Below are 20989 nucleotides of genomic sequence, written 5' to 3'. Positions count from 1 at the left end.
AGGATCTTGCTTTGTTTAGCAGCATTAATATTCCCATCAATCCTGACCAGATTTCCAGTCCCTGCTTGTGAAAAGCATCCCCATACTTTACAGTAGGGATGGTTTTATCTGGATGTATTAGATTTACGCCACATGTACCATTAGTGCTGAGGCCAAAAAGTTCTGCTTTAGTTAAATCTGACCACAAGACCTTCCTCCACATCTCTTCAGTATCTTCTAAGTGACACTTTGCAAAGTCTTTACAGGCACGGATATGCTTTTTCTTTTTAGTCAGGGCTTCTTCCTTGCCACACTTCCATGCATTATGTGTGCAAGATTGTGAAGCCATGAAAATCATTTACAGCCACTGACTTCAGCTCACTCAGAGTGACTGCTGGAATCATGGTAGCCTCTCTTACAAGTGCCATTCTTCTCTAGCAACTAACATGGCCTTGCCTAGGCAGTGAGGCTGTGGTTTCACATTTTTTCCCCTCTTTCATGATTGCACTGAGCTCTGAGGGGCCGCTTTCCCCAGACTAGTGCTTCTCTATTTTCATTCCCCTGATTTGTCTTGAATGCTCTTTTGTCTTCATTTTGGTATGTCTATTGAAAATCTACCATACTGTTGGACCTTGCAGAGAGAGGTAGTATCCTGATTAATTCATTGAAAACAGGTGATCCTCCAATTTTCTGCATCAAACGTGGTGAGTTGGTAAGCTAATATAATATATTACGCCTGAGCAAATGGCATAGTAAATACAAATGGGATGAATACTTTATTGGCCTCACAATTTTGGTTTTTAATTTTTAGTGAATTGTTGACAAGTTTGGAATTTTATCTTTTGATTTGACATGATGTATCATGTTTTGTAGGCTAGTTCAAAGCCATCCTACTTCAATATATTTTAAATTTAGAAAATGAAACAGTAAAATGTGAAAATAGTTGTGGGGGCTGAATGCTTTTTTAAGGCATTGTATATAGGATTCTTTAATGATGATTTGAGCAATGAAAGTTCTTTCGTGGGTTTGCAACTGAAAAGCTGGTTTTTGTGGATCTTAATTTCTAGTCAAAACTAGACTTCACAAGATCAACATTTTCTTGATTTTCAGCTGCCTTGCCCTTAAAGGTTAGGAAGAAAAGTATTGAAATAATAAGAGTAACAATGTTAAGCTGTTAGCTCTGTGCCAATCCCATTATAGTTAATATTCCGTCAGCCCCTCTTGTGTCTGTCTAACTAATCTTATTTTGTCTTTTTACTGTGGTCTTTACCTTATCATCATTGAAGATCCAATTATTTTGGTCTCTTGTGTCTTCTATATACTATTTCTAGAAGGTTTGATTAATTGCTCAAACAAAATCACAAGCCAATTTTTTTTGATACTGCGATGTCCTTCCTCAGTGTCATTACAGTGATTGATTAATTTGCAATAAATATTCTGAAGGCTGATTTTTTTTAAATACCATATACTTTTAGAGACTAGGAGAGTCAAAACACTGCAGCATTTTCAAATTTGGAATAAAAATGGAAAATGCTGGAAATTCACAGCAAATTCAGCAGCATCTGTGAGGAAAACTGGAGAAGCTCATCTGTGAAGGTAAATGGACAGCTGACGTTTGACTTGACCTGAAATGTTGACTGTCCATTCACCTCCTGCTTTTCATGCGCTGTTTCACATGGATGCTGCCTGGCCTGTTGAATGTTTCCAGCTTTTACTGCGTTTGCAGAGTTTTCAACATTGGTGTGCTAAGCAGTAAGAATTGGTGGGATCAGAAATTGTTTTTTATCTAACCATGAAGCTGATCCGATGTCTGATGTACTGATGTGTACTGAAAATGAAGTAAGTGTGAAATAGCTTAACTTTATATAGTGGCTTTGTGTTCTATAGAGAACATCTCAAACTAGTAAGTACTTTTGAAGGATAGTAATGTAACAGAGAAGCAATGACCATGTTTTGCCATGTATTGCATTAATTAGCATATCACCTTATCAAAAAATAAGCACTAGTATTCTTCATCTCAACTGAAAGCTTCAACTAATCTATTCATGAATTTATTAAATGTAGTAAAGGCAAACAAAATGTAATTTGATTCAGAAGTCTCTCATTGAGGAAACTATTTTCAAACTTGCATTGGTATTTGGTAGATTATACCTCCTATTGATGCATGTTTTTGTAAGTTACTTTAGAAGATTGATTGCAACAACTGAACAAATAGCATTCCAGTTCTAGGAACTATCAATTACTTGCAAATAACTCTTTTAAATTAGATTAACATATTTGCCAAAACAGTTGTGCCTAAATAAAGTCACAATGAATATGCGAATCATTGTTCCAGAGAGCTAAATGTATCATCAGAAGCTTCCATTGCTAAAAGGATAGCTGTGAAATGCTATAATAATGTGTAGAAGATATTACTGACTGATGGGAAGAATGCTATTTTTAATTCAAATATTGATTTTTATTTAACAGCAAACCGTCATCAAGAGTATCAATAGCACTCGGTTTCATGGAAGTGGCTATACCAGGTTTTTGTTCATTTTCTTTTATGGAATTTATTATTAAGGTTTTTCTGACACTGAGCTATTAATCCTACTCTTTACACAGCTTCATTGAAGTATAATTTGTACTATTTCATCTACTATTGAGAAGTAAATGTAATACTGTATGTTTCAGTTGCTGTTCTGTTATTCATATTAAATATTGTAGGGTATAATTATTTATGCTTCAATTGCTTTAATTATTTCCAATGACATATTATGCTAACATTGGCTTATGTTTCTTATAGTTTGGCCATAATTTATACTGTGTTTTCTGCTTCCAATTTGTTGACTCCATCAATTGTTGCTCTTTTGGGATATCGACTTTCCATGTTCCTTTCTGGATTAGTGTACAGGTGAGTTTAATCATGTCCATATTCTTGTCTCTTTGTTTCTCTCAGTCCATCCTGCACCTTGCACTACAATTGTTCTTTGTATTGTTCAAAATAATTTCCCAAGTAACGTTTTTATGTAGTGTGCATAAAATTGTTTAATTATTTTGAAAAGGCAGATAGTTTTCTACAAACTAGATAGAAGAACCCCCACTACTAATATGACTCTTAAGTTTTGTCAAAGTACAGTGATCTTGCTAATTATCTTGTGTACCATTTGTTTTTTTTAAATCCATTGGATTAAAAAAAACATTGGAATAAAACAAACAATTAAAGTTTGCCTTTAGCAATTAAATGTGAGAATTTTCTTAGCACTCTTTTTGTGTAAATATCCAGCAACGTAAACATTTGGAAAGCCGCTGTCAGTAAATATTTTCAGGCATAGTGATGGTTCAGAAATATAACTGAGAATTTCCTGCTGCTTTTGCATTTGTTTTTACAGTTAATAATTGTTGATATACATAAGGGAGAAATGGTGATTTTAGTTTAAGATTTTCAGAAAGAATTCAGTAAAGTAAAATCAGTTTGTAGTATAAAAATTAGGTTTGATATATGGATTGGTTAATGGACAGAAACCAGAGAAAAAATAACAAGTAATTTTTGTGACTAAAATGGAGGTATTAATTGACTCCTGCATGGATTGAGATGAGAGATGCGGCTATTTATAATCTATATAAAGAATGAGATGAAGTCGCTAGGTGTAAGGTATTCCAAGTTTGCTGCTGATATAAGACAGGATTAGGTAGAGATTATGAAAGAGTTGGCCTATTAAGTGGCTGGGCAAGATGATGGAACTTTGAGTTTATTTACATTGGTGCGAAAAGTTAATATTGGTATGCAATCCTTGTGCACACTAAAGTTAATGTACAGGTACAGGAAACATTACATATATGACTAGCATATTTGCTCCTCCCAAGACAAGAAGATTATTCTTGACAATGTTTTGATTTGGGTGTACCAGTATGGTCTATAAGGGAGAAGTTGTGGGTGCAGCATACAGACAACTAAGAGAATAAGTATTTGATGAAAAGCTAAAATATTGTTCATTTTGGAGAGGGGTTTCGGTTCCATATAATCCTGCTGTAATAGAAATATTTCACACAATCCTGTCTTTAATGGAAGGATTTCACTTAAAGAAATTGCATCTAGGTATGTTTATTTTTTATCTTAAATTTTCTTATTCTTTTTCAGTGCTTATATTGCAGTTTTCATTGAGCCATTCACATGGTCCTTTTACTTGGCTTCAGTCATCATTGGGGTAGCAGCTGCAGGTCAGAATTTTCTTTCAGTTTTGAGCAACATGAGTAAAATGCAAAGGGAAAAGCTTTACGATCTTTATAATAATCTTTCTGATTTAATCGTGTAACTGATTTTGATTTAAAATGTTGAAAATTTCACAGTAAGCTTTTCTTAATATTACCACTATTCTGTATTCCAATATTCATTGTATAAATCTGAAATCTGGCATGGGCATTGTACTACCTAAGGATCTAAACCTAACCAGAGATTCCAGTTGGAATTTTTGGACTAAGTTGATTTGATTTTTGTTGAATAGTTGAAAAAAGTGATTAGCAATGTGATTTTTTTTTTTCATTTTTCTGCTCAATTCTTTCTCGTCAGTCTGAAAAATGTGGACTTGTTCTTCAAATAGAAGCAAGCCTCCATCCGATACGAGTGAAATCGGTTTTATTTGATGAAAGCCTTTGTGGATAGTCTGACTGTAATTTTACATATTCATTTTCCTTTCATTGTTGCCACTGAATAATCATTGGCAGCAGAAATCTATTTATTACCTTTATAATTCTGTTCAGAGATGTTGAACGGAATTGTATTTTACTGTGCCTTTGCAGAGACTCTGAACAACAGTTACAGTAGGAATTTCACCCTTTAGTAAAAGGATACATTAATTTACACCATCTTTTTACTTTGGAACATATGGTATCCAGTGGCTCTAACAGTACACACTGCGAATTTGTCTCACCATGGCAAATTGGGAAATAAATTAAATCCCATCATTTATGAAGATGCTAAAAATTGACCTTGATAACTTAGTATTTGTGCAAAGATCCCATTAGTTTTGAGTAAAGAGTTTGAGCTCCAACTGCTTAAGCTTCGTGTTCATGTTTCACAGTATTTGGTCTATTAACTCATTATGTTTGCACTGTGACTAAGGGTGGTTAATTCTGCCTGACTAACATCACTCGGTTTATTAAAAAAAAACTTTTAACAAATTGAGAACAGTCAAAAATACGCATGTCTGAAAGAAATAATGTTTGTGTCAATTAAGCATATTTTTACTTTCTCTAACTGCTTTATTCAATTCCCTGTTGATCCATAAACGAATCAAATATATTCTATGTGACTCAGTTGATTTCCGTGATCATGACCTAGTTTGCTGTAGGTTAATCAACCATCTTCTCCATTCGCTATTTAGGAGATTTTGACACCTGGATTAAGCTAGTGTTTTGTGTCTTTCACTGTTGTTTGTGTCTTTTGGTATTTTTAATTGCTGGATCATATCACTCATTTTCAATGAAGCCAGATATTTTGTTAGTCTTCACTCATTGGTACTGAATGCTGTGTAAGGCATTGTACTCCCTTTGTAATTAGGATATTCAGAAGAACAGTATCAAGCCTGCATGAAATGTAGACAGTTGGAATAATCTGATTTTCCTCAATCTTTAATCAAAAGCTTTTAAAGTAGTCAAATTCAGAACCATTATTTTGTCACTATTTTTGATGAAAGCAGATTCAGCAAGCTCATTGTCCACAATATTTGCCTATTAACCCACGTTCTAAAATTTGGCTGCATGCCCTGAGTGAGCAGTAGCAGGGCAGGATAATGTTTTTTTTAAAAAGGCTTAATATTCCATTTATATACATGCTTTTAAATCTGTTTAGAATTACGTGTTTTAGTGGAATAATTCCATGGTGTGTTGTAGCTTCTTTTTGACAAGAAGTAACTGATATATTCTTATAGACTGCATTATTCTCATTTCCATGGCTAATTATCTTTTCAAGATGTATTTTCTTTAAATATGTGCTTCTGTGTTTTTTTTCCTCCCTGTATTATTTTGCCTTTTCCTTTCCAATAGGCAAGTTAAATTCTCCCATTTGTTCTGTGCGATAAGGCAGCCATTGCAATATACAGATACTTCAATAACCAGCTTTCTTTAGTTGACATTTTAATAACTAGTTTATACTGGATGACACGGCAGCAGAATTCTGATGATGGTTCAGATTTAGAATAGAATCGGGAAATTATGGGAATATTTTGTTGGGCAGCAATATTCCAGTAGTGCTATTATTAATTTGAATTGTTAATGTTTATTCCCCATGATACAGATTGCATCATTTATATTGTATATCTCTATTAGTGCTACTTTTCAGGTGCTAGTTGTTTGCAATATGAGGTTTATATCGGACCTTTTGTTTCATTTCAAAGTGTTAGCCTGCACAAATTATCCCCTTCTATGAATATTAGTGTTGTCCTCTTATTTAAGGTATTTTTAATAGGATTTCACAAAATTCTGAAAAAAAAATTAGTTTCAAATGGCACAAGTTTATCTGGTGTGCAAATTTAGCATTTTGTGTACAAATGTCCATTACCCAGCAATTCAATCTGTAGGTTATTTTAGTTGGAAAAGCCACAGCCATTTTTTTGAAAAATGTTTGATTCAAAATAATATCTTGAGAGTCGTAAAACTCTCTGTTCCCACGCTGCAAAAGTACTTTTTTTTTTAACCCCCATCATTATTTATGTCAGTGTCTTGCTACATTTTTCTTGTGAACTTTAACTTTTTCCTGAACAAAATTCCTGAACTTGGCTTGTAACCATGATTTTCATATGCTGTCTCCATTTCTTCAATGAAGCCTGTTGGGTGGAAATTATTGGAATCTTGCTACATTCAGCAATTTGTAATTTTAAAGGTTGATTTGGTCTTGCATATTTCAACAGGAAATTAGACCATCCTTCAGTTTGTTTTTCATCGTTCAATTCCTGATATTTTTCACTATTTCTACCATTATTTTTTCCAAGGATGTTTAAGGTTGATGTTTGAGATGGGTCCTACTTAATTCACTCTATTTCCTTTAGTAGAGGGATGAACAAGCAGTGAGAATTGATTTTAAAGTAATTAGGAGGATTGAAGGATTAGAGAGGAGATGTGAAAGAAGGTGTTTTCACCCACAGGGAATCTGAATCAGTCAGGTTAATATCACTGGCATCTGTTATGAAGTTTGTTGTTTTGGGGTAGCAATACATTGCAATACACTATATTAAAATAAAACTATATTCTTTTTCTGATCCTCTACAGTGGTCCCTCCTTACCAGTTAAAATGCTCTCCCTGATACATCTGTAGAAATATGTGAGTGTTTTTGACATACCAATTCTGTTCAAACTGCTAATGTAATATAGCTGCTGTCATGCTTTCTTTGTAATTGCATCAATACATTGGCCCCAGGATCGACCCTCAGAGACGTTGATACCCAGGAACTTGAAACTGCTCATTCTTTCCGCTTCTGATCCCTCAATGAGGACTGTTGTGTGCTCCCTCTACTTCCCCTTCCTGAAGTCCACAATCAATTCCTTAGTCTTTCTTACGTTGAGTGCAAAATTGTTGTTGTGATACCACTCAACCAGCTGATCTGTCTCACTCCTGTATGCCTCCTCATCACCATCTGACATTTTACCAGCAATAGTTTTGTTGTCAGTAAATTTCTAGGTGGCATTTGAGCTGTGGCTAGCCACACAGTCATGGGTGTAGAGAGAGTAGAGCAGCAGGCTTGGCATACATCTTTGAATGTAATTGTCAGTAAGGGGGAGATGTTATTTCCAATTGGCACAGACTGTGCTCTCCCAGTGAGGAAGTTGAGGATCCAGTTACAGAGGGAGGTACAAGTTCTGAAGCTTGTTGATTAGAACTGGGGGTATGATTATGTGGAACACTGAACTGTAATCAATATACTGCAGCCTGACGTAGGTGTTACTATTGGTGAGGGTATGAAACTATGAAACCTGTTGCTTGAAATGGTGATACAGACAGAAATCCTCTCTGCACTTTAAAAAAAAATCACTAAATAAGTGTTCTGAGTACTTTAAACTACATGATTGCAGATCAAGTGCTGGAAGGTGGGAATAGGCCAAAGAGATACAGGCAGTCCCCGGGTTACATAGAAAATAGGTGCAGGAGTAGGCCATTTGGCCCTTTGAGCCTGCACCGCCATTCAGTATGATCATGGCTGATCATCCAACTCAGAACCCTGTACCTGCTTTCTCTCCATACCCCCTGTTCCCTTTAGCCACAAGGGCCATATCTAACTTCCTTTTAAATATAGCCAATGAACCGGCCTCAACTGTTTCCTGTGGCAGAGAATTCCACAGATTCAGCACTCTTTGTGTGAAGAAGTTTTTCCTCATCTTGGTCCTAAAAGGCTTCCCCATTATCCTTAAACTGTGTCCCCTCGTTCTGGACTTCTGTTCCTAAGTCCGTCTTTAAGTCGGATCTATACACCAGTCAGAACAGGTACATCTAGTATTATTTAGCGTCAGTTGGATTTTAGTAAGGCATTTGACAAGGTACCACATGGTAGGCTTATTCAGAAAGTCAGAAGACATGGGATCCAGGGAAGTTTGGCCAGGTGGATTCAGAATTGGCTTGCCTGCAGAAAGCAGAGGGTCGTGGTCAGAGGGAGGGAGTACATTCGGATTGGAGGGTTGCGACTAGTGATGTCCCACAAGTTTCGGTTCTGAGACCTCTACTTTTCGTGATTTTTATTAATGACCTGGATGTGGTGGTAGAAGGGTGGGTTGGCAAGTTTGCAGATGACACAAAAGTTGGTGGTGGTGTGGATAATGTTGTGGATTGTCGAAGATTGCAGAGAGACATTGATGGGATACAGAAGTGGGCTGAGAAGTGGCAGATGGGGTTCAACCCAGAGAAGTGTGAGGTGGTACACTTTGGAAGGACAAACTCCAAGGCAGAGTACAAAGTAAATGGCAGGATACTTGGGAGTGTGGAGGAGCAGAGGGATCTGGGGGTACTTGTCCGCAGATCCCTGAAAGTTGCCTCACAGGTAGATAGGGTAGTTAAGAAAGCTTATGGAGTGTTAGCTTTCATAAGTCGAGGGATAGAGTTTAAGAGTCGCGGGATAATGATGCAGCTCTATAAAACTCTGGTTAGGCCACACTTGGAATACTGTGTCCAGTTCTGGTCGCCTCTCTATAGGAAGGATGTGGAAGCATTGGAAAGGGTACAGAGGAGATTTACCAGGATGCTGCCTGGTTTAGGGAATACGCATTATGATCAGAGATTAAGGGAGCTAGGGCTTCACTCTCTGGAGAGAAGGAGGATGAGAGGAGACATGATAGAGGTATACAAGGAATAGATAGTGGACAGCCAGTGCCTCTTCCTCAGGGCACCACTGCTCAATACAAGAGGACATGGCTTTAAGGTAAGGGATGGAATGGAAAGTTCAAGGGGGATATTAGAGGAAGGTTTTTTACTCAGAGAGTGGTTGGTGCGAGGAATGCACTGCCTGAGTTAGTGGTGGAGGCAGATACACTAGTGAAATTTAAGAGAATACCAGACAGGTGTCTCGAGGAATTTAAGGTGGGGGGTTATATGGGAGGCAGGCTTTAAGGGTCAGCACAACATTGTGGGCTGAAGGGCCTGTCTGCTGTACTGTTTTATGTTCTAGTCAAACATTTGTCTTAGTATATAGTATATATTTAACCTTTCTATGCATATAAAACACTTAAGAAACACTTCCAAGTACACTAAAACATCTGAGACATAATACAGTACATAATAATACAGTAATAATAAAAGTAACTACATACAGTTCCATCGATGTCTTGCATACTGGAAGGGGCATTCGTGAGGTAACATTATGATGGACCTGCTGCTGGAGAGTCAGGGTTTGATTCTGCTGCTGGAGAGGGGGGTTTACTGCTGGAAGAAAACTCCGAGACTTTTCTTGCAGTAAAGTAAGGCTAATAGGAATATTACGCTGATTTTGATTGTCTAACCAAATTATCAATAGCCTTTCCATTTCAATAATCAAACTACTGCATTGCTTAGTAATAATTGTAACTTTAATCGGGCCAGGCCTTTCACATGCTCCATTATTCTCACTTTATCCTTTAAAATTCTTCCAATTGTTGACCGACTGTAGCCTAACACTTTTCCAATGACCGGTGGCATTTCATCTCTTTCCAATCGCTTTATTATTTCCACCTTATTTTCAATCGTGATCGTTTTCCTTTTCTTTGATCCATCACCAGCACTTGCTTCAGAGACGTAGTAAATAAGAGAAAAATTTAAGCCAAATACAAAGTTACACACTCAAAACAGTGTTAACAGAAACGTGATCAGACTTAAAATGGCAGACGGTGTTCTCCTTCCTCGAGCCGCTGAAGCTGCGCAAAGTTTTCATGAGTGTCGCAACATAGTGCGTGCGTTTGTTATTACAAACCATTGTATTTAATTCAAATTTTCAATACAGTGTAATAGGCTTTATGGCAGGCCGTTGGTAAGTACAAGTTGTTTGTAACTCGGTGACTGCCTGTACTTTATAACCAACATAATGTAAATATTCTGTGATTCTCTGGGTGATGATCTTTTGGACTTCTCAGTTGGTAAATTATTCAGTCATAACTGAGATGTGATAGTAAAAACATTGTAGTGTATTTAAATGCAGAAGGTAGCAGTATCGGTAAATGAAAAACTACTGGAAAACAGTGTGGGAAGAAGTAACAAATGGTTGCAAATTTGAAAAATTATCTCTCTCTTGCTTTCCACAGCTGCTACCTGAACTACTCGGGGTTTAAAGCAGTGACTGTTTTTATTTCAAGTTTCCAGCATTTGCAGACTCTCTGATTGCAATATGCTCTACTTGGTTGGATACAATTCTAAGTCCGTGAATTATTGTACAAATTCCTTTGGGAGATGAGGGTGGGGTGGGAAACAAAGTCTGAAAGAGTTGTCACTGCACTGCTTTCTTTCACTCGATGGGAATTGAGTAGCACAGGTAGGAACACGCAGCAGTGAAGCATGACTTTGGTCATGCGGAAAGGAATATAATAAAGAGTGTGACCTTTGAGTACAGGAAAGCAAATTCAGCAATGGACTGTGTCCTCTGAGCTAATAAAGTAAATGAAAAAAATTTTTGTGACTGGTTGAGAATTTTGCCACATTTAACACAATCATCTGCACAAATTTATATCTACTGAATTCTTTAAACAATGAGTTTATGAATTATTATAATTATGAAGAATTATTTTTGCTGAAATACAAATCTAAGTGGACTATTACAGCAAAATATTACAGATGCACTATAGAGTCTTAGAGCAATACAGCATGGATACAGACCTTTCAGTCCAATAGGTTTATGCTGACCACAGTGCACCCAGCATGTCCCAATTTCGTGTTCTCAGCCCAAGTTTCCCTTCGTGTACCTGTCCAAATATTTCTCAAATTATACTATTGTACCTGCCTTAATTACTTCCTGTGGCAGCTCGTTCAATATACTCTCCACCCTCCGCGTGGAAATGTTACCCCTCAAGTCATTCTTAAATCTTTTCCGTCTCACTCAAAATTCATCATCTCACACATGGCTGTATTGAAATTCACTTGCCAATCCTTACACCACTCCTCTAATTGATCAAGATCCCTCTGTGGTTTATGACAGCCTTCATGATCATCAACAGCTCCTCATTTAATGTCATCTTTAAACTACCGATCAAACCTTGTACCTTTACATCCAAATCATTTATATAAATAATAAACAACAGTGATCCCAACACCAGTGTAGTATTATGGGAACTGCAGCTTGAAAATCTTGGAAGAAAGTGTACAGTACTCTAGTGATGTATAACTGATAAATTGATTATTTTATAAAACTGGTTGAAATTTGTTGCAATGATTGAACATTTCTTTACTTAATGTTTTTCAGTGATATGGACAGCACAAGGCAATTGTTTGACAATTAATTCGGATGAAGATACAATTGGAAGAAACAGTGGAATATTTTGGGCTTTATTGCAATTTAGGTATTTATTAAAAAAGTGACTATATTACTTATATGATGCATACATCTGTACATCTATTTCAAAGCTGATTGATTTTTAACTAACGTTACTTTATTTAAATATATTCTGATGTGTGCAAGTGCCATTTATGAGGAAATGAAAGCTTTAAATGTTTGTGTTTGCTGTAGTTTACAGAAGTTAACAAATTTACAAATGCTTTTTGGGTGAATTCTTCACTCCAACTTCCTATCCTATCTTCAAAGTTCAATGTAAATATATAATCAAAGTGCCTATATGTCACCATTTTCTTGCGGGCGATCATCGTAACTACAAGAAGCACAACAGAATCAATGAAGGACTGCACCCGCCAAAATGAACAAACAACTGATGTGCAAAAAACAAAGCTCTGCAAATACAAAAAGAAAGAATAATAAATAACTAATTTTCAAGCATTAAGGTTCAAAAGTACATTATTTAAAGGGAAATTACAGGCTGCAGATTGCAGTGAGAGTAGTTCATAAGTATATTCAGAATTTTCGTAAGCTGCCCGCAATGCATCGCCATGTTTCACCAGTACCATCTTGCCAATGTTTGCCTTCTCATCATTCTCAACTATTGTTTAATAAATGTAATTTTTGAGTATTCCTATTATTCTTTCATTTTACTAATGCTGATGTGCTTAATGTACAGCATTGGACCTCAGATTTACATCATCTAATAATGAGCACAATTACACTGCCACATCAATTGTTAACTTTAAGATCATATAGTTCAAAACAATCTGAGAATTGGAGCTGAAAGTTTAGCCATATTCTTAATAAGTACAGAGCAATTTGGTATTGTTAAAGAACGTTCTTTCTTTTTAATGAAATCAAAACTTGCAAATGCTGGACAAACTAACAAAGAGTTTCAACCTGTAAGTTTACTTCAGATGCTGTCTCACTTGTTGAATGTTGTTTGCATATTCTTCTTTTATTTCATTTATTTTCATGTAAGTTTTGTTTTCCCCTCTGCAAGAAATTAACAAAATTGGGTAGAAGTAAATATTACAAAGTAAACCTCATCTGAATTCAGCCACATTATAGATTCTGATTGTCAATTGTTGCTTTTTAAAAAAAAAAAAGATCTATACTTCTTAGAATGAGGTTTCTTGTGACCCTGTTGGAAACTACTTTTTAAAAATATTTTTTGTAACCTAAATCAATATAAAACTAAAGTGATTTAATCATCATTTGTATTTAACAAACTCAAGAATTTTTCTTACTATGTGGTAGTTCATCCCCACTTACTGGCAGGAAGTGGTATAGCAGTTTATCACCTTTCTCATTTTTCATTGGCTAAGTGTTAACACATTACCCACATGATGCAATTGTACAACCATTGATGGGTTTATTCTTATCCAAGGTATTTTCTGTTATCTGCATTATAAGAGGTATTAGATTTTTCAGAGGAACATCTTTTTTTCCTTCACTTTTTTGCTTTTCATTGACTCTGCTGTTTCTCAGCTCTTAGTTTGCTTAGTATTTGTATATTTGTTTAAACTTTGAAATAAACAATCATTAAGAATTGAGACTCCTCACCATTCTTGACCTCTGGAAGAACCCTAAGGATCAGAAAAGCAATAGAGATCCAACAAACCCAATGTTCAAATTACTTTGTTATTCTTTTATAAGTTAATTTTATTTTTGCAGGACTTGAGATGATCTCATTGAAGCATACAAAATTATTTAGGGGTTAGATGAGGTTCATGCTTTTCCTTGGGTTGGGGTCCAGAATCAGCGCTCATGGTCTCAAAATCAAGGGGCAGCAATTTAGATGAGAGATAGGAAAATCTTCATAGAGAATAATAATTCTTTGGAATTTGATTCTGGAGAGCACAGTGGAGGGGAGGTTCTAGCACACAGAATATTCAGAATGTGGTTGATGCAGGCTTTATCTGTGATTGGATTTGAAGCTAATGTGGCATTAAGGTACAAGGCATTATACAAGGTTATTGATTATTGGAGGCACAGAGTCAAAAAGCCTAATCATATCTGATACATATTTTTCTTTTTAAATATAATTCTGTAAATAACTTTCTAGATTGTAACAGATCCTGAAAATGCAATGTGGTTTGTTTGGTAATATATCTAAACTTCAAGACAGATGCAAATCAGATTAAAAAGGCACTTGGCCAAATTGTTAGATTGGGGAGGGTTAACCAAATGCTAAATAAAAGCTGAGTTTCAAGCAATTTTGTAAAAGAGTAAGGGGCACTCGACATGTCAGTCAAAATGTCAGCTGCTGTGGGGAGAGGGAGTGCTAGATGCACAAATAGCTGGAACTGTTAAAAGTTTGAGTTCCATTTTGTTTAGAAAATAGCTCTCTACAGACTATATGACTTGTTTGAATTTTACTTGAATTGCTTTAATTTCTGTGAATTCTTGTCTTTTGAATAATGATACTATAACCATAGACATAGTTTTAATCAGTGAAATCTAATTTTTTTCTCTTTTTCCTAGTCTTTTGTTTGGAAATCTGTACATTTATTTAGCATGGAAAGGAGAAAAGCATATTTCAGGTCAGTTGTCCTACCTATGTTGAACACATCACAAGAAGCAACACAGCACTAGTGTTATATTGCAGACTACTGGTGCTTAATATATTTATAATTTGCTTGTTTTGGTGGCTGTGCCTTTTTTCTTCAGAATATTTTTTTTAAATAAAGGATCTTCCATTCAATAAGTGTCTTAGAAATCATGGTCATTGTGTTGCATCATACCACTAGTACAGTTTGCACTGTTCCCATGCTTATCTCTTATTACTGTGTCTGGGCATTGTAAAATATCTGGCTTCTCCACTGCCAACCTTGGTGTGTGCTCTGAGTTTTAAACCCCGTCTTCACATTTCAACAAATTTCTTTTTCAAACTTGTGAAGGTCTGAGCTACTTGTCAAGAATGCTGTGATAAATCTGGTAGATTCTTCTTTAACTCTTAAATCTCTAATTAATTCAGGGATCTTGGAACACTGTAGTATGTAGCATATCTATCTTTCATACTGTTACAATTCAACAGTCCTTTGTGATAATGACCATAGGCAACTTTTATTAAATAATCCTATAATTTATCTTTTAGTATTTTAAGAAGCACTTACTAAATATAGTAGAGGTAGATAGAGTTTGGCTGTAATTTCTCAATTGTGAAATAGCATCAGATTTATGATCTCCCCATCTAATTGATCCCCTGCCCACTCAACTCAAAAACTTACGCAAAAGAGTCGCCATAAGCAACTTTGAGTAAGTTTTAATGCAAGCGGCTTAAATGGCATGTAAAGTGTGCAAGAGAGTTTTTGAGACATCCTTCAAGGGATTTAACTTGGGTAACTGAAATGGGCAGGTGGAAATTTCAGCAGTGGAACATTCTGGGAACAGTGACCATAACTCCCTTAAGTAGTTATGTAAATGGAAAAGGCTGGTCCTCAAGTTGAGACCAAAACTGGGGAAAGGCAGAGCTCAACAGTGTTAGAGAGGACCTAGCAAAAGTAGATTTGAGATCGAGACTTGTGGGTAAAATTACATTTGATAAATGGTAGTCTTTTAAATGAGCTAGCAGCAGTTGTTTCAATAAGGGTGAAGAGCAAATTTGTTAAGACTAGAAATGAAAAGCTTAGTGAAGGTTTGATCGCGGGGGGGGGGAATAAGTCATGATAAGTATAGGCACTCACAGCAATTGCATTTCTTGAGGATATATAGAGTGTACGAGAGAACTTAAAGCAATTTGGGCAAAAGAGGACCATGAAATATTTAATCTAATTTCTCCCTTTGTGGCTACTTAAATATTAAATCTTTATTTACATGCTGTTCTTTCACAGAGTCACTTTAACATTTATCTTCCTCCTTATTTTGAATTTCCTATTTGCACCCTCATTCATTGGGCACCTCTTCTTGTGTCATCCTCGCAAAATAATTGTATTCCATTATCACAGAACATTTCCATGCTTTATGGGAATGGCTTGGCAGCTTGTACCCATCCTCCAGCTCTTAGTGATCCCTTTCTTTTCTGAATTTTAGTGAGTTCATTATTTTGTAGTATTTTTTTCCTGTTATTTCAGATTACGACCGCAAGACTGTTTATACTGCACTCACTGTAGTTAGTTTGGTTGGAAGTGTCCTATTCATTCTTATAAGGAAACCTGCTTCAGAGCCTCAGTCAACAGAAAATGAAATATCTGATGATGAGCCTGAAACTACATTTAGGTAAATTTTTGTTTTCTTTACGGAAACATGAGATCATGAGGTGGAGACATGTGGTTCAAGAAATCCAGACTATGATGAGTAACTCCATATTTCATTTATGTGGGCATCTTTTAGATTTCATTTTTCTTTTATCAATTGGTCATGCATGCTGGAAAGATTCGGATTGAAAAATTCAATGTGTGAAACTCTGGAAATGAGTTTTATTTAACTCTATGGACATTGCGTACTTAATATACACCATTTTGAAAATGGTAACATTCTCATTAATATAAAGGTGTAATTTTTTTTTAAATCCCAACATGATCTGGATAAATAAGTGCTTAAATTATTGAAGTCTGAGGGCAGAAATGACATATGATGTAATTTGAATTTTTTTTTCATTAACTCTTTTTTTCTTGACTTTCAGCCCTCTTCCTGAATCTTCTGTAGTTTTTTTTTATAACTATAAACATTTCAGGAAATGGTTCCGGTAACTTGTTTCCTTTGCCAATGTATGCGTTATGAAAATATTCATCTACACACATGCTAATTTATTGGTTTAGACATATATACTCTTGCATGAATGTTGGTTTATACAACAATACTCAATTCATAAAACACTTGATAAGATTGTGTAACTTGAATTTGTATATTAAAAAAAAAAATGAAGGTAAAAAACAAAGATCTCCTAGCGAGCTTGATTAAAAGTTAATTTGCAATGTGTTGAGCAAGTGAGGGTAAACATTTCTATTTGCTTTGTGCGTGCTCAGAAAAGGAGCTCACGTTCAGCTCTGGTGATTTCAGAATCAGGTTTATTATCACTGGCATGTGTCGTGAGATTTGTTAACAGCAGCAGTTCAATGCAGTACATAATGAATAGTAAATCAGTTACAGTATATGCATATTGAATAGATTAAAAATCGTGCAAAAACAGGAACAATAAATAAAGTGAGGTAGTGTTCATGGGTTCAAAGTCCATTTAGGAATCGGATGGCAGAGGGGAAGAAGGTGTTCCTGAATTGCTGAGTGTGTGCCTTCAGGCTTTTGTACCTCCTACCTGATGGTAACAGTGAGACAAGGGCATGCCCTGGGTGCTGGGGGTCCTTAATAATGGACGCTGCCTTTCTGAGATACCGCTCCTTAAAGATGTCCTGGGTACTTTGTAAGCTAGTACCCAAGATGAAGCTGACTAAATTTACAACTCTCTGCAGCATCTTTCGGTCCTGTGCAGTAGATCCCCCCCCCATACCAGACAGTGACGCTGCCTGTCAGAATGCTCTCCGTGGTACATCTATAGAAGTTTTTAAGTGCTTTTGTTGACATACCAAATCTCTTCAGACTCCATTAGGAGTCGCTGTCTTGCCGCCTTTGTAGCTGCATTGATATAGTGAGACTAAGTTAGGTCTTCAGAGATCTTGACACCCAGGAACTTGAAACTGCTCACTCTCATCACTTCTGATCCTTCTATGAGGATTGGTGTGTGTTCCTTCGAATTGCCCTTCCTGAAGTCCACAATCAGTTCTTTTTGTCTTACTGACATTGAGTGCAAAGTTGTTTCTGTGACACCACTCCACTAGTTGGCATATCTTGTTCCTGTACGTCCTCTTGTCTCCATCTGAGATTCTACCAGCAATGGTTGTATCATCAACAAATTTATAGATGGTATTTGAGAGTAGAGCAGTGGGCTAAGCATACACCCCTGAGGTGCACCAGTATTGATCGTCTGCAAGGAGGAGATATTATCACCAATCTGCACTGATTGTGGGCTCCTGGTTAGGAAATCGAGGATCCAGTTACAGAGGCCCAGGCTCTGTAACTTCTCAATCAGAATTGTGGGAATGATGGTGTTAAATGCTGAGCTATAGTTGATGAACAACATCCTGACGTGGGTGTTTGTTTAGATTTGATTGGAAGTCCCTGTTTATTTGAATTACAAATATGAAGCATACCTCACTCGGCCTGGGAGTCTCTGGTAGTTCTGCTTTTTATTTGTATACCTAAGAAACCTTGCAATATGGGAAGTCATGCTACAGCATAACAGACTGAAGTCACCCTCAAAGCATGGTTTTGAACAGGTTTTCCTAAAGTGGATCATACTATAGCTAGTGCAGCCCGTGTAATGCAAATAGTGTTAGCTAATCCATCAATCGTGTTATAACCAGTTTGCATTACAGAAAAATATGTAGAAATAGAACTACCTGTACTTGGTTTTGCAAGGCTATTGATATGGTTTTGCATAATTTACAGAACTGAAGGACGTTCATCCCAAGCAGTAGCTGCATTCAGTAAGTTTCTTGCACATATTTGTACCAATTCATTTTCCAGAAATTTACTGCATGCTTTATCTTAAAATCTCTCATTTATAGGAAATATGTTTTCTTAACAGAGAGTGCAATCAATATATTTTTTACCAAGGATATGCTGCTCCTAAGCGTTTGCATTGCTTACACAGGTGAGAATGTTAAGCTGAATAATCCTGTTACTATAGTATTAATAGATGCTAGACTTTTTTTTAAAATTCCAGTGTGTTCTTGTGCATTATATATCAAAACAATTGTTCCAATATATCAAAATAACTATTGTTTTGTGGAGTGATTAAAAATGAATAGCAATATGTTAGCATATGTATATTTGTGTTACAGTTTTAAAGATTGAAAAATTACATTAAAATACATGCGGTGGTAAGAAAAAAATCTCCTAATAAAAGGATATCTAGATCAAACTTAGTCAGTGTCCTTGTAATATAACTGATCTCTAAAGAATGAACATTCTCACTGCTCATGATTGGCATTTCTTTCAATGGAAATGTAATGGGCTATGTTTGCACTACATAGATGCAGTTTATTTGCCAGTTAACTGCCTGTTGGTATAGCTGATAATGCTGAACAGAATACGATGAAAGGTGGAAAAAATCTCTTGCACTTCAGCCTAGAAATGGAAGCATATGAAAAGTTAATGAATGAAAATTTTGAAATATTTATTTTCTAGGTTTTGAGCTAACGTTTTTGAGTGGGGTGTATGGCACATGCCTGGGGGCAACAAATCACTTTGGGGATGAAGCCAAAAGTCTAATTGGTTTAAATGGCATCTTCATTGGCGTTGGAGAGATTGTAGGTTTGTAATCCCTTATTTTTGTTATTAAACAATGAAATGTACTTCTGTTAAAAGAAAATATATTTATTTCTTTTGTACTCATTTTTAGGTGGAGCAACATTTGGTTTATTGAACAAATTCCTCAGCAGATATCTTGGCATTGGCCGAAATCCTGTAGTTCTTCTAGGCTTATCATTTCATATTCTAACCTTCTATCTCATTTTCCTAAATGTGCCAAACAATGCACCAATGGTTCCTGATGCAGGGACAAGTGAAGCTGCTTATATAATTCCAAGGTTGGTCATTAATTTGGTTTTCGCTTTTGCCTGTTACAAATGCAGTATTACTAATTTATATTTGTAGCTTGGGCATTAATTTGTTTAAATGGTGATTATTTGAAAAATATTATGAAATTCACAATTAAGTAAATATGGAGATACATGTTTAAATTATTGAATTTGAGGAACAGTGGCTATTTATTAAGAGAGGTTTGTTACCTTCTGGGCCAGGATGTGCTTAATCTAATCCATGTTTATCTCCTGTGTGGTCACTGTAACCGTGCTAACTTTCTGTTCCATGTGAGGATCATAAGACCCTACCCTCAAGCAATCATGGCAGGCTTGTTGTTGAGCCCTTTGCATTGGTTTCTATATACCTCGGATAAGTCTTTAAAAATGTTAGAATAGCTGATGTAAAGCTCAAGGGCTAAATGTACCTTGAACATAGCAGTGAGCAGAGGGTAAGCTGACTCCCAAGCTTTAAATTCTTAGATAGTGTCTTAAAGTTTTTAGTCATTTCGATCATCCAAAACTCCGTGAATACAGCATCACTGAACATTTAGACAAAATGACATTTAATCCACCGGCAACAGAGTTAATAGCAATGGTCAACCGACTCGGGATTCTGCAGACCCGATGACAGTAACTTGGACTAAGTGGTTCAGCCAAGGAAGTGTCAGACGCAGGTAGTATGAGAGGAAGCAGAAACATGGCAAGAGAGCTGGGGCAGTAGCTAGGCTGAGCGCCAACCTAACCAGACCAGCAGTGTCATTGCGTTTCAGCCCAAAGTCCATTTGCTAGATAATAAAATGGACTCACTGAGACTGAAAATGAACACACTGAAAGAGATAGGAAACTGCTGCATTCTGGTTTTCACTGAAACGTGGTTAAACAACAACATGCCTGACTCAGCATTTCAATGCAATGTGATGTCGGCTCCATGCAGACAGGAGCCCTCTGTCAGGGAAATCCAAAGGAAGTGGAATCTGTATGTACATTAACAAAGGTTGGTGCATAAACTCACCTGTAATTAGCAGTCACTTTTATGGGGAAATTGAGCATCTTGCAAAAGGATGGCAGCCAGATTACCAGCTCTGGGAGTTTACTGTTGTGTCTTCACCGCTGTCTCTATCCCCCCTGAGCGCGAACACCAAGGATACACTGGGAGAGCTTTACAGAATCATTGGCTTTTTACAAAACAAGCATCCGAATGGTCTCTTCATAATTGCAAGTGACTTCAATCATGTTAACCGCAGGACATTTGACCAAAACTCAACCAACACATCACCATGGCCACTAGGGGAACAAACAAGGGGACCATATTTATTGAAAGCACACATGGTACATACAAAGCCATCCCATGCCCTCATCTTGGCCTCTCTAACTACATCCCCCCCAATGTTAATCCCAGCATATCAACTGCTGCTGAAAATGGAGAAAGCAGTCAAGAGAACCATCACTGTA

The 20989-nt window shown here is 36.4% G+C and overlaps 1 protein-coding gene across 2 annotated transcripts in view; it reads left to right on the top strand.

The window, feature by feature from the left end:
• mfsd11 (major facilitator superfamily domain containing 11) overlaps nucleotides 1–20989 on the top strand; it is a 29300-nt gene that overhangs the window by 1538 nt on the left and 6773 nt on the right. For both annotated transcript variants that reach the window (XM_073026025.1, XM_073026024.1), the window contains exons 2-11: nucleotides 2449–2504; nucleotides 2765–2872; nucleotides 4100–4179; nucleotides 11865–11961; nucleotides 14442–14500; nucleotides 16031–16175; nucleotides 18402–18439; nucleotides 18541–18606; nucleotides 19143–19268; nucleotides 19357–19543. In XM_073026025.1, the coding sequence (XP_072882126.1) occupies nucleotides 2449–2504; nucleotides 2765–2872; nucleotides 4100–4179; nucleotides 11865–11961; nucleotides 14442–14500; nucleotides 16031–16175; nucleotides 18402–18439; nucleotides 18541–18606; nucleotides 19143–19268; nucleotides 19357–19543 (962 nt within the window). The remainder of the gene's footprint in view (nucleotides 1–2448; nucleotides 2505–2764; nucleotides 2873–4099; nucleotides 4180–11864; nucleotides 11962–14441; nucleotides 14501–16030; nucleotides 16176–18401; nucleotides 18440–18540; nucleotides 18607–19142; nucleotides 19269–19356; nucleotides 19544–20989) is intronic.

Source organism: Hemitrygon akajei, chromosome 22, assembly GCF_048418815.1.
Source record: "Hemitrygon akajei chromosome 22, sHemAka1.3, whole genome shotgun sequence".
NCBI lineage: Eukaryota > Metazoa > Chordata > Chondrichthyes > Myliobatiformes > Dasyatidae > Hemitrygon > Hemitrygon akajei.
The sequence above is the reverse complement of the archived record's forward strand: the minus strand, read 5'-3'. Positions and strand labels throughout refer to the sequence as shown.